The following is a 20958-nucleotide window of genomic DNA, read 5'->3' as shown; positions in this document are numbered from 1 at the left end:
ATATACGGTGCACAACATCGATGAGGAGTGGTAAATAGATATGGGAATCTCCTGCTCTAGTTGAACCAGATTCTTCTAAACATTTGGCAGATCTACAAATGATGGGATACCTAAAATAGCCATGTAAAAGCTTCAAAAACAACACGTAGACAACAATATAGGGCGGTATATTTACATTGAAATAAAAAAATACAAATATTATTTGTTTTCAAAGACAATTTTATGATTGAACAATGTAATCTACGAGTTGAGTTGCAATGTAGTTTACTGGGTGTCATAGCATAAATAAAAATAGTTATATTGCCCACAGTTGCTCAACATTCTTCACTTATGATGACCCTCAAATCACACTCAAACATAGCCACGTGTTATGAATAAAATACATTTAGCGTAACCTTGTTTGATCACAAGAAACACAGAATGGTGACAACCACTCAGTTTTAAAATACATGATTTTATGCCTTGCCTTCTTTTTTGTTCCAGACCGACATTATCGGTCTGTAGCTAATGATAACAAGTAACGCATGTGGGAAACGTATTATACGGTATTAACTACATCAGGTCAAATTGGAATTATGAAGGGTATTAATGTCAAACTCCCAACACTGAACGCAAAGACAGAAATGAAGCATTACAATAACAGTGTATTTGAAAAAATACAAACAGAAAAACAATAGTAAGATAAATGGAAGGTGTGATATTCTACACATCATACAATACATATAGCCATTGAAAATAGTTTTGGCTGAAGTTGTAGAAAAGTAGATTACAAAAAAACAAAACCTTCCTTGACAAAAAAATTATAATTCCTCTTCCAAGTAAACACACAATAGGAAAAAAATGTAATGGCTTGTTGCCATCTGTCCAAACCTGAAGTCATACAGTTTGGTGGCCTGACTCCCACTATAGCCTGGTCCCAGATCTTTTTGTGCTCTTGCCAACTTCATTGCAGTCATTGTCAATGAGTGACAAGAAGTTGGGATAATAGCACAAACAGATTGGCATCAGGCAACTCCCACAACACTACAGTGTAATAATAATTTAACAATCTGAGCATATTCCATATATACGTTCGCATCATGGTAACATTAATTAGCACTTCAATTGTCTTGGAATCTGTTAATGTATTACAGGAGACCGCTGTAGAGGAAGTCACTGAGCCAGTCAGGTATTGGTAGGGTTGCAAAATTCCAGTAACTTTGTCAAAATTCCCAAGTTTTCCAGAAATCCTGGTTGGAGGATTCCAGATGTCCTGCTTATTCCCTTCTGATATTGGGAATCTTCCAACACGGGGAATCTTCAAACAAGGAATTCTGGAAAACCTGGGAGTTTGGGGAAAGTTACCGGGGGAATTTTGCAAGCCTAGGTGTTGGATGTTCGGTCCCCTGTGTGTCATCTCCTGAACTTGCGGAAGGGTCTGCTGTAAGGCTGTTGGCGTTTCTTCTCCGGAGGCTTGTTGTACATGTAGGCTGAGGGGCCCTGGTACTCCTCGTCTGGGTTCTCCTCCATCATCTGAAGCTTGGCCTCGATCGCACGAATCTTCGCACTCGTACTTTGTATGGGGGAGGGAGAAGAAGAGAGAGTGAGTGGGTCGGAGAGAGCAAGAGAGGGAGAGTGTGTGACTGCGAGAGAGCTATAGAGTGAGTGACTGCGTGGGGAAGTAAACGAGGGAGAGCGCGGGGGGGTGCAGCAGGAATAAAGGAAACTCTTCCTTCTCTTCCTCCACACTGACTGGTCTATGGTTGGTGAGTTTGTGTTATGGAAGTTTATGGTAAATTCAATTAAATGCACTTTCCTGAGGACTCTCCCTTCAAGTAGAATTGAACTTTTTTACAAACAAATCTCATTTTCTGATGTAAATGGCATGTTATAGAAGGGTCCAGACACTTTGGTTGTGCAATTTTCACTTGTTTTTGAGAAACTTACCTTACCAAATATGTCCTTTTAGAAATGCTCTCAGCAAGGTTCGTACAGACAGTGACAAGTCAAATTCAAGGACTTTGAAGTACATTTTCATGCACAAATATTTATTTCAAGGACCATAGGATAATAGTTCCTATTATGCAATTGTTTCTAGTCACCACCAGATGGCAGTATACTGCCACAACCAGATAAAAACAATAGAATTGACTAATCATCACTACCTTCCTTACAAGGTTTACTCAATATTACGTTTCACTACTTCTGTATTACATACATACATGAGTGGTAAGTCAGTACTGATTGACTGATTTTCTTATATGAACTATAACTCAGTAAAATCTTTGAAATTGTGGCATGTTGCGTTAATATTTTAGTTCAATGTACCTGATAGTATTACATTGTCTTTATATTTAAATGGTCTTTATATTTCACAAAATCTTAGGTCCCGCAGGCTGTCCCAACACATTGACATAAAAGTGAATTCTAACAGTGTAAAAGGCCCCTAGTTTACTCTCAAATGTTATATTCTATACCCATTTGAAGAGAAACAAGTTATTCATGTGTTTGATAAGGTTCTCTCAGGGGACCCTATTTAACATTTTAAAGAACCCCACATGGGTCCCCGACCCCAAGTTTGGGAACCACTGTAATACTAACCTCTCTCCTTACTTGCTTCAATGCGTCCTCTCTCTGTGTATCTCCTTTGCGTCCTTCCTTGCAGCCTCCATTCAACGTTAGCTTCTAACTTCATCCTTCTAGCCATAGCTAGCTACCAGATTATCAACCAGAGCCCTTGAGCTACATAAGCTAGCAAGACATCTGACTGAAATATCAGCGACTATTTACCAGATGTCCACTCGTTCTTCCGAGTCAGGGAGGTTTTTGTTTGGGGGATGTCTGTTGACACAGCCGAGTTTCCCGTAGGACGGAGAGGTGAATGAATATGCTGCTAACAAGGCAAATCCAGGGGGAGCAGGCGAACATAACAAGCATACATTAATAATTTGCAATTAGAACGCAGATCAAGAAGGCTTCTGAGAATTGATCAAAGCAGGGAATGCACTGATAAGTGCATAAACTATAATTAACAAAATAAAAAGGTGCGTAAATGGCGTTTACCCTCTACTACATCCCTGGTTGGGTCTGGCAAAACCCCTTCATAAACGTCAATATCTTGCCAGGCAGGATTTAATCTACATTTGACTGACATTTTAGCTATCGATGTGACGTTTGGTGGTGCTTGATCAGTCAGTTCTGTACCTGCCTGGCTGAGTGGCAGCGTGGGTGGAATATCTGAGGTTGCCTGGCAACCAGAGCGTAAAACACATGAGGAAATAAAACTCTGTAGTCTGCCTGGAAATTAATTTGTAAGACCAATACATTTTTCATATTAACATATTTTATCATTTTTGAAGTACTAACATGAGAAAATTCTTATTTTCAAGATGTTCTAGTACTTGAATTACAGAGTGCCAAACTAACCCTGTCTCAGTACAGTGGTGGTCTTTAGATGTAGACCACATGAAATGACAATTGAACAGACAATTGAACAGCTGGACAAAGGTAACAGCTTCAAGTCGCAGAAAATGGAATTCAATGTTGCGGATAAAGTTTGTAATGACAATTTCATGTGTACAACATCTAAAAAAGACCTGCATGACTATAATGACAGCATTTCTAAAAGTATGCATTTGGGTGTTTTAGAGCATTTGTTCATGTTTTTCCAAAACCCCCGTACTACACAACAAGGACGACGAAGTGAATCGCTGGTTGGGGTTCGTTTCTAAAACAATAAGTGAAACCGCAAAAAGAAAATGTCTGGAACCTTCTATAACATGCCATTTACATCAACAATTGAGATTTTGTTGTAAAATAGCAAAGTTCTCTTTTAAAGTCCATCTTAGGCATGGTTGTTTCATCAATAAAATAAAAAAGTGTTGCCTTTGAGCTCAAGAGGCCATTTGTTTTTATAAATGCTACTTTCCACGTTTTTATGTATAAACCCACCTCAACCACTCCTGCACTCTGAATACGGTACTGACACTGACTTGTATATACTGGCATTCTCGTGTTTCTTTAACTCACATCGTAGTTCCTGTGGGGTTTTATTCTATTTTCTATTATTATCTACACTATATATACACACACAAAAGTATGTGGACACCCCCTCATTTTTTTTTTAAAATCTTAATTTAACTAGGCAAGTCAGCTAAGAACAAATTCTTATTTACAATGACGGCCTACCCCGGCCAAACCCTAACCTGGATGGCGCTGGGCCTATTGTGCGTCGCCCTATGCGACTCCCAATCACGGCCGGTTGTGATCCAGCCTAGAATCAAACCAGGGTCTGTAGTGACGCCTCTAGCACTGAGATGCAGTGCCGTAGACTGCTGCACCCCGTATTTCAGCTACACCAGTTGAAAACAAAACTAAAATGGCAACAGTGGAGAGGCAAACTTGGCTGATGAGTTATAGGGTAATTAGGCTCCCTCAGCAAAGTATCTGAATAAAATAATATATTACAGAATCTGAGTAATCCACCATTATATCACTTTAAACATTTTTAGTATAACATGTTTACCAGGTGGCCAGAGCTTACTCATGGGCTACACATACATTTTATTTTCCCCACATTTTGTTATGTTACAGCCTTATTCTAAAATTGATTAAATAAAAAATGCCCCTCATCATTCTACACACAATACCCCATAATGATAAAGTGAAAACAGTTGATTTTTGCAAATGTATAAAACATTTTATTTTAAAGTGGCCTCCATAATTCTTAAATGGAAGAAGTTTGGAACCAACAAGACACCACAGACACCTAGCCGCCTGGCCAAAGTGAGCAATTGGGTGGCCTTGGTCAGGGAGCTGACCAAGAACCCGATGGTCGCACTGACAGTTTCTGACAGCCCAGTGTTTGCTAAAGGACTCTCAGACCATGAAAAACAAGATTCTTTGGTCTGATGAAACAAAGATTGAACTCTTTGGCCTGAATGCCAAGCGTCACGTCTGGAAGAAACCAGAAACTAAGATGAAGCATGGTGGTGGCAGCATCATGTGTGGGAATGTTTTTTAGTAGCAGGGACCGGTAGACTAGTCAGGATTGAGGGAAAGATGAACGGGACAAAGTGCAGAGAGATCCTTGATGAAAACCTGCTCCAGAGCACTCAGGACCTCAGACTGGGGCCAAACCTGCTCCAGAGCGCTCAGGACCTCAGACTGGGGCCAAACCTGCTCCAGAGCGCTCAGGACCTCAGACTGGGGCCAAACCTGCTCCAGAGCGCTCAGGACCAAGACAACGCAGGAGTGGCTTCGGGACAAGCCTCAATGTCCTTGAGTGGCCCGCCAGAACCCAGTCTTGAACCCGATTGAACATCTCTGGAGAGACCTGAAAATAGCTTCGCAGCGACGCTCCCCATCCAACCTGACAGAGCTTGAGAGGATCTGCAGAGAAGAATGAGAAACTCCCCAAATACAGGTATGCCAAGCTTGTAGGGTCATACCCAAGAAGACTCAATGCTGTAATCGCTGCCAAAGGTGCTTCAACAAAGTACAAGAGTCAAGGGTCAGAATACTTATGTAAATGTGATAGCAAATGTATTACAAATGAAAATAAATAAAATGTCAAAACCTGTTTTTGCTTTGTCAATATCGGTTATTGTGTGTAGATTGATGAGGGAATACACCATATTGTTGGGAAAGAGCTCTCGGTAAGAAATTCACTGTACTGTTGCTAACAACTTGTGCGCGTGGTGATTAAACTTTGAAACTTTCTCTATAAATATCTTCTGAACGTTATCTCGTGAACTGCATCGTTCCAGAAACAAGCAAGCAGCTTGTAAGTAAGCAGTTCATGCTAAAGGTCTGCACCGGGTTGCATTCGGCGCATGTGATCAAATCAAATTTGAATCATCTTGTTTTTTATTGACGGAGCGAAGGCGAGCAGCGTCTCGCGTAACATTGCGAAATACATTGCAGTACATGTTCTGCTGTTCTATCGCACGCGCAATTATGGCCGATGGGAAAAAACAGTGTCCGTAGTCGGCAGTCTCTTCTTTGTTGTTATAATATCGCAAATTGACGTGGCAGTTTCACCATGTAGGATTCCAGCTTTTAAATCCATTTAAGTTAAGACTTTTAGGTGTTGATCATGAGTCTAACATACACCCTAATCTGGTATATCATACTGTAATTCATAGGTGTCTAAAATAGTGGATGGAGGGAGGGAGGGTGAGTGAGTGAAGTATGAAGGGAGAGTCAGAGAGGGAGAGTGAGTGAAGTATGAAGGGAGAGTCAGAGAGGAAGGAGGGGCAGAGAGACAGATTGGACCAACCTGAGATTGGTTGGTAAGTCTAGTTCTGCGCTGCAGGACGGCTCCAGGCTGGCAGGACCATTCTTATCCCCTCTGAAACCCTCAAACCTCTGAAAGAGAGAGAGAGAGACAAAGAGAGAGATAGAGAGACGCAGACAAACAAACAGAGATACAAAAACAAAAGCAAGGAGAAGAACATCTGTGAGACATGCAAGTAAAGTAACATAGGGCATGATGAGGTATAAGGAGAGTTTCTAGAGAATGAACTGCAACTTCCTCCCACATGGCTGGCTGCTGAGCAGAACGTGAGCTGGTAACCACAGATGGAGCAGAGCTTTGGGGCCCAGCTAGCTTACGGTACGGTCATGGTTGGACCAGGTAACCAGAGCGGAGCCCGTTTAGATTACGGTTGCACCATAGACCAGGGAGGGACCAGGTCACCCCGTTGGTCTGCTGCTGCTGCTTTTGGTCAAATCCCCTCACTGGCATTGTGATGCCCTTTTCTGAGGCATTGTGGGGGAAGGTGAACGGCACAGCAATATAACTGTGCATTCATTCCTCTCAAAACCGCCCCTCACAACTTCCCCAACGTGAGTGATGCAATGTGAACCTGTAGAGAGAAGAACGAAAAAAAACGCATCAACATACAAGGAAAGACTAGACTTACCAGGTCTAGTAATCAGTTAGGATCAATAGGATGCATTTTTAATAAGTGCCATGATCACCATGGTTTCAAAAAGCATAGTGTCGCTTTCTGAACCAATATGAATGGATGAATGACATTTATTTTTACATTAGTCAATTAGCAGACGCTCTTATCCCGAGAGACTTACAGTTGGCGTATCCATCCCAAAGGGATACTTCAGGAGGTTGGCGATGGAGCCCTTTATCTACCTCTCCAGACTCAGAGTAACTCGTGGCATTTCTATGTCTCTGTGTGCAGTCTGAAGGAAGTTGCTAACTAGCGTTTAGCGCAATTTCTAACTGGCGTCAGAGCAACGACTGGAAGTCCATGGCAACTGCCAGGATGCTAGTCGATACCATAGACTTCCAGGCATTGCGCTAATGCTAGTTAGCATTGGCTCGCTGAACTACCTCCAACTTCCTTCAGGCTGGGCGCAGAGATAAAAATGGTATCCATGAGTTCATTGGACTCTGGGGAAGTGGAGAAAGGGCCTCATCCCAAAGCGTCCCTTTAAGATAGCTAGGTGAGACAACCACATATCAGTCATGAAAATGGCTATTCCTCAACGCAACATGGAAATAAGTATGACAATGAAAGCAAACAAACGGGCCCTTGCTTTCTCACGCCAGAGTACTTAACAACCCACTAGTCATAATAGATGCTGAGGTCATTCATTTAGGACCATGATTAGGCGTCAAACAATGACCCTCAAATACTCCCTTCCCTCCATTTTTACAAGTCATTCTATAAGAATGCATCCTATATGTTCCGGATAGGCCAGCACCACGGGTCTATTTACTGCACGCGAGACCCGTATTTCTCTTCTTAGATCAGTGCCTCTTCCCTCCATTATCTTTAAGTTCACAGGTTCAAAAAGGACAGGCTCAGAGGTGACCAACTCTCAACGTTTCTGGGGGGGGACATCCGTCCAGTGGTTGACGCATGTCTGATGACAAAGCTGAAGATCTCCAGACAGTCGGCCTGTCCATCCCCTCAGTTAAGCCATGGTGACTTTATACTCTACAGAACATGACAATTACAAGGAAAATGAAACATGCAAATGGAACAGCACGGATGTGACCGTTTACTTAAGAATCATATAAAAAATGGAATCAAAATGGAATCAAAATGGAATCAAAATGGAATCAAAATGATTGAATTCTATTGGCATTGATGTCACTCGATACAGAATGGCTCAGTGAGTCAGACATGGGATGTGGGAATAGACCAGACGCACACACGTGCGGACGGCCCAGTACGCCACTGGGGCCGAGCTCCCAGCCATCCCGGACCTCTACACCAGTCAGTGGAAGGTCCTAGATATCATCAAAGACTCCAGCCGCCCAAGACATAAACTGTTCTCTCTGCTACCGCACGGCAAGCTGTGCCGATGCACTGGAACCAACAGGACCCTAAACAGCTTCTACCCCCCAAGCCATAAGACTGCTAAATAGTTAGTTAAATAGTTAACCGATAGCCCGGACTATCTGTGTATTGACCCTTTATGCACTACCTCGTTTGACTCATCACGTGCGCAGCTGTTGCTGTTTGTCTATCCTGTTGCCTCGTCACTTTATTCCCTTTCTTAGTGTCCAACAAGCTGTCTCCACCCTTATCCTTGTTCTGAACACCCCCTAAACAAAGGTCATGTGGTTTGGTAAGAAGAACGCTCCTCTCCCCACAGGTGTGATCACTACCTCTGAGGGTTTAGAGCTTGAGGTAGTCACCTCATACAAGTACTTTCTTAGTGTCCAACAAGCTGTCTCCACCCTTATCCTTGTTCTGAACACCCCCTAAACAAAGGTCATGTGATTTGGTAAGAAGAATGCCCCTCTCCCCACAGGTGTGATTACTACCTCTGAGGGTTTAGAGCTTGAGGTAGTCACCTCATACAAGTACTTGGGAGTATGGCTAGACAGTACACTGTCCTTCTCTCAGCACATATCAAAGCTGCAGGCGAAAGTTAAATCTAGACTTTTCCTCTATCGTCACCCCAGCTGCCAAACTAACCCTGATTTAGATGACCATTCTACCCATGCTAGATCACGGACACATAATTTATAGATCGGCAGGTAAGGGTGCTCATGAGCGGCTAGATGTTCTTTACCATTCGGCCATCAGATTTGCCACCAATGCTCCTTATAGGACACATCACTGCACTCTATACTCCTCTGTAAACCGGTCATCTCTGTATACCCGTCACATGACCCACTGGTTGATGCTTATTTATAAAAACACTCTTAGGCCTCACTCCCCCCTATCTGAGATATCTACTGCAGCCCTCATCCTCCACATACAACACCCGTTCTGCCAGTCACACTGTTAAAGGTCCTCAAAACACACACATCGCTGGGTCGCTCGTCTTTTCAGTTCGCTGCAGCTAGCGACTGGAACGAGCTGCAACAAACACTCAAACTGGAGAGTTTTATCTCCATCTCTTCATTCAAAGACTCAATCATGGACACATTTACTGACAGTTGTGTCTGCTTCGCGTGATGTATTGTTCTCTACCTTCTTGCCCTTTGTGCTGTTGTCTATGCCAAATAATGTTTGTACCATGTTGTGTTGCTACCATGCTGTGTTGTTATGTGTTGTTGACTTGCTATGTTGTCGTCTTAGGTCTCTCTTTATGTAGTGTTGTCTCTCGCCGTGATGTGTGTTTTGTCCTATATTTATATGTTAATAATTTTATTTTTTAATCCCAGCCCCCGTCCCCGCAGGAGGTCTTTTGCCTTTTGGTAGGCCGTCATTGTGAATATAGTACATATAGCCAAGTTATCGTTACTCGTTGTGTACTCTCTCTTCCTTTCTGCATGTTGGGAAGTAAGTCGGTTAGTCTACACCTATGGGTTTACGAAGCCTGTGCCAAATGAAATGGGATGTGTTATTCTTGATCTGTCTTGTGTGTGGGGAGCATGTCATGGTGGGGGTCTGGAACTAGTTGTGCGTTGCTTGTTATTGTCAAAGGAGGGCTGCACTGTTAACCTTGACCTGAACCTGGTGTCTCATTCCCCTCAGGGGAGAGTGGGGGACAGGGGGTGTACAGGAGGGGCGTGATTCGGCCCATACAGGATTTCCTTAGTCCATACAGGCAGCTGCCTATTGTTAGGGACAGACCAGGGTTGCTGGAGTCTAAGAGATCCCCCCCCGCCTAGAGGGACTGTCTGGAGCACTGTCCTCTCCAGTCCTACACGCCTGCCTTTCTGCTACTGTTCTACACTCCTACCAAGTCCATTTGTGGCCATTTTGTTGTACCCAACAACACTCACACACACACACACACACACACACACACCACTGACCAGACCACAGGCAAACACACTGCTGCACGCAGGACGCTTAGGCTTAAGTCCACACAACTTCAGAACCTGATTTAGGCCTTTTTGCCCTAAGAGAGGGACACACAATGAATCACAGGCCATGCTGTGTGTGTGTGTGTAGTAAAGGCGAGAGGTTTAACCGGGTGACATTTACCTTTACCTGTGCGTGTGCCCAGCGCACCACCAGCTTCTTGGACAGGGCCAGCTTCCCATTCAGACAATGGATCGCCCTCTCAGCCTCCTGGAGATGGGGAAAAAAGGGGTTTGATCCTCATAAAAATATAAACACATTTCACCATGAAAAACCAGGCCAGTATCATTACATTGTAGTCATTTAGCAGACACTTATCCAAGAGCTCTTACACAAATCAATATGTCATTATTCTCTATCATAAAGTGATAACAGAGACAGTAATGACTGATGGATCAGCCAGTCTGTGGGGCTCTAGTGGTGTGTGTGTGTGTGTGTGTGTGTGTGTTTGCGTGCATGAGGCTAATAAATACACACTTCCTCTGAATAACACCCCAGGGACAGCCTCCCATCACACCCGAGACACTCACAGTGAATAAGAGATCTTTATCTTAGCTTTGGTGGAGCCCTGAAGAGCCCTGTAAAGTTTGAAGCAGTATCTTCACGAGGAGAGATGGGGAAACGGATGGCTATACTGTATCTTTTGTCTATGCCGTGTATAGCTTTTGACTTGCCCCAACTTTTCACTTTAGTGAGTTAATATTTATACAACGCACTTATCTCTCCCAATAAGCTTGACAACGACTTCATTTAGGAAACATTCACTTCACAACAAGTGTGAAATGTGGTTGTCTCGACTAGCGGTCTTCAGATGAATGCACTATTACGTCGCTCTGGATAAGAGCGTCTGCTAAATGACTCCAATGTAAATTCATATGGAGGTAGAGACTTATCTTTTCTTGGAATTGAAAGATGTGAAATGGATGGTGTGGCGTCGTACCTCTTTGGTGTGGAAGTTAACGAAGCAGTATCCCCGGGGCTGGCCCTCCAACGGTCCAGACTTGTGGAACAGGAAGTCAAACTGTTTCACCTTCCCAAACTTCTCCAGAAGCTTCACCAGGTGATACCTGCAGAGGAAACACACACACACACATTTATACTGAGACTCACTCTAGCGCTTTTCATCTGCTGTGACAAAGTAAAAATCAAATGTATTTGTTGTTTTTGCATTTGATTTGCTTGGATAAATCCAGTCATGTATTACTTTGAAATAACATTAAGTGGTCATGCGTAATCTCCAAAACACATTATGATTAATATAAAGGACTAAATTGAATTACTGTAGAATAGGTTGAAACAAAATAAATGACTAAAAATGTCTCTTTCAATACAGGCAGGTCATTCAACGCCAGACTTCCACCATCAACTAAGATGACTCATAACAGAAATTAGCTGACATTCCTTTGTCACAGACAGTCCAACCTATTCATAAAACACCATGACTATATTTGCCTTCCCTGTCACCTGCCCCTGATTAGAATGACCGGTCTCTTACACCTTTAGAGCCGCAGTAAATCTTTCCTCCACACAATACAGAGGATACAGTGGCAGGACAATGAGAGAGAAAAAAGAGGAAGCCTGATTTCAAGAACAACATTCACTACTGTACAGCGCACGGCTGCGTGCGGTTAACTGCCGTAACTGCCTCGGCCTGTTAGCCTACAATAGTCGAGGGAAATTGAACGCGTCCACCTTCCATTCAGAAGGTTATTAGCAGTGGGATTCATTGTCACTAACATCCAGGATCCATTAAAAAATAATAATAATAATAATTGCTTGACCGTCTGACCCTTGAGGTGGTCTCGACTGTAGCCTCATTGCCCTGTTATCAAGTGCTAAACTATGAAGAGTCCCTTACAGCAGTACATACTGTACTGGCCCGGCCTTGTACCAATCAATAGATTCATTTGTCATGACCGTGGCCAACAGCTGTACCAGTGATTTAGAGGGAACTTGAGGTTATACCCCCTGACACAAGACTCAACATTTTGGGATAAGATTCAAGCCTACACTCATTCTACACACTGTGTATTTCAAGTAGAAGGGATCACGAGAGTTCTCACACACGCCATCTACTGTAATATCAGAGTGAGAAGTTGGGACAACAGTAAGGAGATATATTTAGTCCAAGCTGTAATGAGAAGCAGTCTGAACAAGAAGCAGACAATTTCATATGTCCATGTCGACGGCCTGTATTGGTGGGCAGCCTAGCATGCAGTCTGTGCGTAGGAGAGTGCATTCTCTCTATTGTCCGAGCCAAATATCACTGTCCGTGCACGCCAAAAGCCTATGCTGCATGCTAAAACTTCAGGGCGTTATCAGAAGAACATCAACAGTGTAGACTGGGCATGAACAGATGAAAAGAAAGGCTACCTAGTCATAGAGTCACAATATACAGTACCAGTCAAAAGGTAGGACACACCTACTCATTTAAGGGTTCTTCTTTTTTAATAGTGAAGACATCAAAACTATGAAATAACACATATGGAATCATGTAGTAACCCCCCAAAAAAAGTGTTGAATCAAAATATATTTGAGATTCTTAAGGTAGCCACCCTTGGCCTTTATGACAGCTTTGCACCCTCTTGGCATTTTCTCAACCAGTTTCATGAGGTAGTCACCTGGAATGCATTTCAATTGACAGGTGTGCCTTGTTCAAAGTTAATTTGAGGAATTTCTTTCCTTCTTAATGCGCTTGAGCCAATCAGTTGTGTTGTGACAACGTAGGGGAGGTATACAGAAGATAGCCCTATTTGGAAAAATACCACGTCCATATTATGGCAAGAACAGCACAAATAAGCGAAGAGAAATGACAGTCCATCATTAAGACATGAAGGTCAGACAATGCAGAACATTTGAAAGTTTCTTCACATGCAGTCGCAAAAACCATCAAGCGCTATGATGAAACTGGCTCTCATGAAGACCACCATAGGAAAGGAAGACCCAGAGTTACCTCTGCTGCAGAGGATAAGTTCATTGGAGTTACCAGCCTCAGAAATTGCATCCCAAATAAATGCTTCACAGAATTGAAGTAACAGACAAATCTCAACATCAACTGTTCAGAGGAGAATTAGGCCTTCATGGTCGATTTGTTGCAAAGAAACAACTACTAAAGGACACCAATAAGAAGAAGAGACTTGCTTGGGCCAAGAAACATGAGCAATGGACATTAGATCGATGGAGATCTGTCCTTTGTTTTGATGAGTCCAACCGCTGCGTCTTCGTGAGATCGAAAGAAGGTGAACAGATGATCTTCGCATGTGTGGTTCCCACCGTGAAGCATGGAGGAGGTGGTGTGATGGTGCTTTGCTGGTGACAGTCTGATTTATTTAGAATTCAAGGCACACTTAACCAGCATGGCTACCACAGCGATACACCATCCCATCTGGTTTGCGCTTAGTGGGACTATCATTTGTTTTTCAACAGAACAATGACCAACACACCTCCAGGCTGTAGAAGGGCTATTTGACCAAGAAGGAGAGTGATGGAGTGCTGCATCAGATGACCTGGCCTCCACAATCACCCGACCTCAACCCAATTGAGATAGTTTGGGATGAGTTGGATCGCAAAGTGAAGGAAAAGCAGCCAATAAGTGCCCAGCATGTGGGAACTCATTCAAGACTGCTGGAAAAGCATTCCAGGTGAAGCCTGGTTGAGAGAATGCCAAGAGTGTGCATAGCGGTCATCAGGGCAAAGGGTGGCTACTTTGAAGAATCTCACATATTTTAATTTGTTTAACACTTTTTTGGTTACTACATGATTCCATACGTGTTTTGATGTCTTCACTATTATTCTACAATGTAGAAAATAGTAAAAAATAAACAAAAACCTTGAATGAGTGGGTGTGTCCAAACTTTTGGCTATATTCATGATCTCTTATGGATTTATAAAACAGGTAGTGGTTGTGTCATAGTCATCACAGGTATGTTGAAAGCATGACATTCAGCTACATTGGCTGACGTTGAATTCCACATAATGCAATAGAGTCTCAGGTCAGGCAATAGCCTAGGTCTAACCGGTATTTATTGATCTCAAGCTTAGGTCAGATACAACACAAAATGTTTCCTATGGAAGTCTAATCACTAAGTTTAAAGACATATCTACATTATTTCACAATGTAAAACAATTACAATGTCCTTTGATAGCCTATGTTACGTAAATAAATAAACAAAAACATGGGTGAGCCTTTTTTTTTTTTTCTCCCGGAGTGACTGCCTGGGAATTGTGTTGTGTACAAGTAGCCTAACAGAGAGGCTTGTTGCTTTCATACATTTGTCCAGCACAGTTATTTTTAAATCAGGGAAAGGTATGTAGCCTAGGAGCAGGAGTTGGGGGAGTACTAGGGATCCCGGGTTACGTCACAAATGGCACCCTATTCCCTATATAGTGCACCACTTTTGACCAAAGCCCTATGGGGCCTGGTCAAAATTAGTGGACTACATAGGGTATAGGATCTTATTGTGGATACACCCATGGACTGGATGTATTAATGTCTTTCCTTGGCCTCCCAGGAGCTTTCTTCGACAAGCAGAATTTCTCACTTTCCCAGACTCCACCCTCTGCAGGCTGGAATGGAGCGTCTTCCTGCGACATGCTTCTGGTACAGATTGAGGAATTGATAGTGGGCTGATACACCGGGAAGGACCACAGGAGGGGACGGGACCACGTCTGGCCTTTAACAGACCACAATGCACTTCTCCTGGGGGTTGTAAAACGTGCTGGCCGGCAGGAGGTTGAGGAGGGCAGCTAATGGTTGGTGAGGGGAGGAGTGATCTCCTTGCTCGAGGGGGTTCTTCTGTGAAAGCATGAACCCGAGCCAAGCTGGACATCTGTTAAATAACCATGCGGTGAAGCAGCCCAACCTGGTCCTAGAAGAGCCGGGTAGTGACAAAAACTCACACTCATTATGTTTAATAAAAATGTTGTTATGTGTGTGTGTGGCAGGCTTACAATGATGGCAAAAATGAACATTTGAGAGTACGCTGACCCTGGTGCTAGAGGGGGTACGCAGCTGGAGGTTGAATGTTCGAAGGGGTACGGGACTATAAAAAGTTTGGGAACCACTGAAACAGAAAATGTGTATGTTACAACACCTTGCTCGTCTCAGCAAGGAGCCACAAAATTTCCTCACGTTGTTAAGTCCATGTTACTGTAGAATCCGTTACAGCAGAAACGGACTCAACCGCACAAATGCCCAGCCAATTCCTTCTTCGGTCAGCTGTTTTGTCCACATTTCTTATTTTAACGGTTATCTTATTTTCATGACGGTCTTCATCCATAATTGTCAGTTACACAGTTATACGGTAATTGTGCCAACTCTAGCCATGAGTGTGGTGTGTGTGTGTGTGGGAGATGTGCCTGGGCAGGCGGGTCGAGCAGGTGGGTTGGGGTGTTGTCCCTCTCACCTGATGACTGTCTCCTTAGCTAAAGACAGACTCCTGAAACACAGTCAGGCTGGTGTTTGTCTAACGACAGCCTTTGCCTGAGACGGAGACTGGTGCACAACATGTTACGTAAGATATCACATCTGCTGCTATAAGAGCTCAGCTGCCTCTTCAAAAACAAAATGTGCCAAAGTGTTGATTCTGCTCCCTGAGATATGGGGAAGGTAGCAAAAGCATTCCCAGATGAAATGCAGCCTATATCATTCAAAGAATCATTCACAGAATCCAGACTGTGACCCCGGAATTATGCATTTTTCAATAAGCTAAACGGCGATGATCTCCCAACTTCAGTTCAGCTTTTCTACCACTCCTTTAGTTTCTCCAAGAGAAGGGGGAAAAAAACGGGGAATTGAGCAATCGCTCAGCATTGTCCCGAGACTGGATTCTTCCAGAGATCTGGAGGGCTCGAGATCATGACTGATGATGGTGCTGAGGATCTGACATCATTAAGACCTGTAGATTAATTAGCATGGAAAATAACGAGAAAATAAAGGATTCTTGGCTGAGAGAGACAGAGAGAAAACACAGAGAGAACGTGAGAGGGACGAGAGAAAGTAGCCTAGTAGCAGTTGTGGAAACCGTGTGGTCGTGTTAAAAGAGTGTACAACGTTTCCCGCCAGATTTCAGAGTGCAACTGTAGTGCCAGATGCCCTGGGGGAATCTTCCAGTTTGGACTTCTCCTTAGAGAAATGAGTGATCAATGGCTCCTGATGCTGCAGCAAGCAGTGAGTCTAAGTCTTTGTCCCAAATGGTCCCCTAGTCCCTATATATTGCAATACTTTTTTTTACCATCTCCTCTTCAACACCACAATCAATCTCTCTGACAGAGACTACACATTAGCGGTAAAAACTAAGAAATTACAGCAGAGATTTGTACCTCACATCTCCATTACCCACTTATTTGATCTCTTGGCTCGCTGTAAAAAGAAAAAGTACAAAGTGCCTGTAGCTGAATACTGACCCTCACTCAGAAAACAAGAACAGACCTCTCTACAGTGCTACCTGCCTGCATGTCACTTTACAGAGAGGAGGGCCCTGAAGTAGGTCTTGCTACAACAAACACTTGGAGCCTGTGAACTAATTCATCTTACCAATCACCAGCCTGTGGGCATATTTTGTTGTTTTCCTTATACCCTATGTAGTGCACTACTTTTGACCAGAGTCCTATGGGAATAGGGTGCCATTTGGGATGCACCCCTGGTTATTTAAAGGAAAACAGAGGGTAGAGGGGAAGGAAATGCCTGTCTAGACACCAGCCCCAGCAAGCTGTACATTTTCCAGGGGCCCACCAGCCAATCCCAACTTGTGCTGCCCTCCACCCCACTCCTTCTTCTGAAGCAAAAAGAGCAGCCAAGCAAGCTACAGGTTGACAGAGTAAACACGCCAGGTGAGTGAGAAATGATGGCAGCCCTTCAGCAGAACAGGTCGCCATGCCCGAGTGCCTCTCTTTCACACGCCCAACGTTGTCTGCTCATTCTCCAGCCCTCACAGACACACGGCTAATCAATCATACAGGCCAGTCACGGCGGTTGCTCCGCTGGGCTGTTGCTGCATTGCCTCCCTGGCAGGGAGGAGCGAGCGCCCCACCTCCCAGTCAGGGGCGGAGAGAGTAAAAGTTGCCCTTAACAACTAGCCTCGTACAACCAGCCTGATCTCGCAAGCTCACTTAAATGTTTCGTATCTGTGTAGCAAGCTGGTGAGATTAGGCTGGTTGTACGAGGCTACCGTACCACTAGTTCAGGGTTAAATACATGTTTAATCTACCTGATGGTTAAGGCAAGGATTTGAGAGTAGGGTGATCTGATCCTAGAGCTGTGGTTAGGAACAAATTCTACCTCGAGGTTCATGGACCAAGAGGATTCACTCACTCTGTGATTTTAGGATCGATGTTCCCGATCCACAGGCGATGGCCTTCGTGTGACGAGCTTTCTGAAATTATAGAGGCATTCTCCACGGTCTCCACTGCCAGCTGTGCTGTCGTGGGTTTCTTGCTTTCTGAAATGATAGTGACATCATCGTCTGCCGTCTCCACTGTAGAAGGTGTAGTTTTCTTCCTTTCTGAAACTATGGTGACATCCTGGTCCTCCACGGCTGATGGTGTGGGTTCCTTCCCTTCTGAAATGGTAGAAGAAGGACGCTCCACTGTCTCTACTGCAGACCGAATAGGTTTCTCGCGTTCTGTAACAATGGGGGAACTCTCCGCCGCCTCCACTGCCGACTCCATGGGTCTCCTGAGAGAGAAAGAGAGAGATAGGCTTTTGGAGTGTGCCCTTCGTCAAAATAATGTGGCCCACAACTTGATTAAATACTGATAAACCCCTATGAAAATGAAAACATCAAGTAGCCTAGCTAGCTAATCACAGGTCCTATTTTTTTGTGATCATACGTTTCACTGCGTTCACTGTTCAGACAGAAACATTAACTAGCCATCAGACTGTTAAATAGTCACCACTAGCCAGCCTCAGCCCAGTACCCTGCCCTGAACTTTAGTCACTGTTACTAGCCTGCTACCACCTGGTACTCAACCCTGCTGCCCTATGTACATAGTCATTGAACACTGGTCACTTTAATAATGTTTACATACTGAATGCTAGTAACAGCTCATGTTAAATAACTGCTGTTGTACACCTTTTCAATTCATATACGTTACTGTCCATAATGTCTATACACACCATGATATGCACCTATATTTATATCCCAGACTATGACATGCATTGCTCGTTCTAATATTTCTGAACTCCTTCCTTTTGGGGATTTGCGTGTATTGTAGTGTAGGTATTACTGCACTGTTGGAGCTAGGAACATGAGCATTTCGCTACACCATCTGCAAAAGATGTGTACGCGACCAATACAATTTGATTTGGTTTAGCTAGCTAGTTTACGTTAACAGCAATCCAGTTAACTATCATTGGCAATGGATCTAGTTAGATGACTAAAGATAAACCATGATGAAATACACACATATATATATCAATTGTTTGTTTTATGTTTCTGTTGACTTTGCAACATGGATTTGTCAATGCCAAGAGCCCTCGACACGGACGGGTGTCAGCTTTGCTAACGAAGTAAGCTAGTTATTATGCTAGAACTAAGTGTATGTATCAAACGTTTCATTTACCTTGTTCGGTAGAAACTTTGTCTGACGGTGAACGGCTCAACGTTTAGAGATTACTATATCAACAAAACGTCAATAGAATTCTATAATTGAGATAAAATAGCTTAGTACACAAAGCTCCGGTGAGCTAGCTGCTAGCCGCAAGATAGCAAAAACAAAGGCGCCTGTGAATGACGTCTACACAATCTCGGCCAAAAAGAGCACACACATTGATGACACCCAAACATATCATTTGAATGAATATGAGGAATAACGCAAGCGTCGGCTCCAGCTATCGCTGCTTGCAAGACAACTGAGTATTCGTGAAAGAATGAGGTCAAATCATGACGTCTGTGATCTTTTAGTCGGAACTAAGAAACTCTGAAATGTCCGACTTGCAAACTGGTTTTAGTTATACACGTGCCGCGTTCAACGAATCAATAAGTCGGATATTTCCGAGTTTCCTATGTCCGACTAGCATCGGATGGCCGTTCAAAACCATTTTCCCCAGCCGGAGTTTGTTTTTTCCCCGAGGTCCCAGCTGTCACCCACTAAAGTCGGAAGTCAGGGATTTTCTGTTCACAGTTATTTTGAACGCGGTATTTTCTCCAACGCTTTTCACTGCCTTGCGCAAAAAAAACATTTTTACAAGATATAGCTAAGTAGTAACATTAAAATCCAACGAAGTAGTGCATGCATACAGTAGTTACAGTGTAAAGATCAAATCCCAAATATACTCTTGTATCGATCCAATATGTCTTTAATAAGCTTACTCGAATGCATGTCCAACGACCTTCCTTCCATATATGACAGATGCATTCCACAAACGTTTTAACGTTAGCTAGTAGTAGCCATCATGCTAAGCTAGTTAGCTTTCGTGTCAGCGTGTCACATGCATGATTGATATTGATATGATCGATATGCAGTCAACTATCTAATACCCCTGGGCTTATAAAGGCTGGTAAAATGCTACAGTTAAATCTTTAGTCCTTGCTACATAATCTTTTGGACTAATACATTAATGATATACTGTAACATACCCATTGATCCTTGAAGAATACAATTTATAAATGACTCATGACCTTAGTTCAACTGTCATAACCCATCAGAACCCAAAATATAGGCCTAAGTTTTACTCCAATGTTTGTTAACAAGGTAACTATAAACAAACACTATAGCCTCTGAAGATGCATAAAACGATATATTTAATATCATGGGTGATCAGTCCTTGCATCCATAGCTCCTGTCAATGAATTTAGCTTTTTAGTGAAACATGGTCGGAGGATATGCTTTGTAATTGTTTCAATTAAGAATTGTAGCTTTTTAACAACACAGGCCACCAATATTCAGTGATGTCGCACAATGTGGGCATGCCAGCTGAACTCTTGCAGTTTATGAAGAAATATCAAAGAGATACAGTATCCCACTGAACACCTGTGCTACAGTTTTTCTGCTTCACTTCACGTGTAAAGACAGCCATCATCCCCCCTCTATCGCTTCCAGTGGACTCAGACACACTACCAATTGTTAAATATACCCTAGAGGTAACACAAAAGAGTCATGCTTTTCATCTTCCTATAGCCTTACCACCAGGCACCAGTCGTGCCTTTCAGCCAGCCTGGGTTTATTTAGAGAATAAAGCACATGTATGGTCTCTGCCTTCTGTCCCAGATATTATTGATACAGTAAAGCGCTGCTGACTGTAACAACACAGAGGTTGTAGGGGAGACTGTGGGCTGTTCTGGATTTTTTTTGTTAGTTCTTTTCACCTTTATTTAACTAGGCAAGTCAGTTAAGAACAAATATGTATTTACAATGACTGCCTACACCGACCAATCCCGGATGATGCTGGGCCAATTGTGCACCGCCCTATGGGACTTCCAATCACGGCCGGTTGTAATACAGCCTGGATTCTTACCAGGGCGTCTGTAGGGATACCTCTAGCACAGAGATGCAGTGCCTTAGACTGCTGCGCCACTCGGGAGTCCTAACATACAGCAGCAATATACAGGCTGTAGATAGACATAAGTATCACCCTGCCTGCCTAGATCCCCCCTGCCTTCTTGTGATGTACACTCAGTGGCCAGTCTATTAGACACACCCATCTAGTACTGGGTCAGGCCCCCTGTAGCCATGAGGGGATGCA

General features: G+C 43.4%; 1 protein-coding gene across 2 annotated transcripts; it reads right to left on the bottom strand.

The window, feature by feature from the left end:
- Nucleotides 1-151: 151 nt before the first annotated feature.
- On the bottom strand, nucleotides 152-19323 carry rbm18 (RNA binding motif protein 18). 2 transcript variants are annotated; one of them, XM_024381182.2, is made up of 6 exons: nucleotides 18837-19323; nucleotides 17587-17949; nucleotides 11215-11341; nucleotides 10398-10484; nucleotides 6260-6348; nucleotides 152-1552 (listed from the first exon to the last, which is right to left on the bottom strand). In XM_024381182.2, the coding sequence occupies exons 2-6, from the start codon at nucleotides 17940-17942 to the stop codon at nucleotides 1393-1395; spliced, it is 819 nt and encodes a 272-aa protein (XP_024236950.1). In that variant the 5' UTR covers nucleotides 17943-17949; nucleotides 18837-19323; the 3' UTR covers nucleotides 152-1392. The 2 variants fall into 2 exon arrangements, with proteins under 2 accessions (XP_024236950.1, XP_024236951.1); XM_024381183.2 differs by having other exon boundaries at nucleotides 10404-10484; nucleotides 18837-19319.
- Nucleotides 19324-20958: the final 1635 nt, after the last annotated feature.

The sequence above is a fragment of the Oncorhynchus tshawytscha genome, linkage group LG20 (assembly GCF_018296145.1).
Source record: "Oncorhynchus tshawytscha isolate Ot180627B linkage group LG20, Otsh_v2.0, whole genome shotgun sequence".
Taxonomy (NCBI): domain Eukaryota; kingdom Metazoa; phylum Chordata; class Actinopteri; order Salmoniformes; family Salmonidae; genus Oncorhynchus; species Oncorhynchus tshawytscha.
The sequence above is the reverse complement of the archived record's forward strand: the minus strand, read 5'-3'. Positions and strand labels throughout refer to the sequence as shown.

Coding starts and splice junctions, on each gene's coding strand:
- rbm18 (XM_024381182.2), bottom strand. CDS start 17,942: ATGGAGTCGGCAGTGGAGGCGGCGGAGAGTTCCCCCATTGTTACAGAA. Junction 6,349..10,397: donor GGGCACACGCACAGGTAAAG/GTAAATGTCACC, acceptor TCTCTCTTTCAG/AGGTTTGAGGGTTTCAGAGG. Junction 1,553..6,259: donor GACTTACCAACCAATCTCAG/GTTGGTCCAATC, acceptor CCCCATACAAAG/TACGAGTGCGAAGATTCGTG.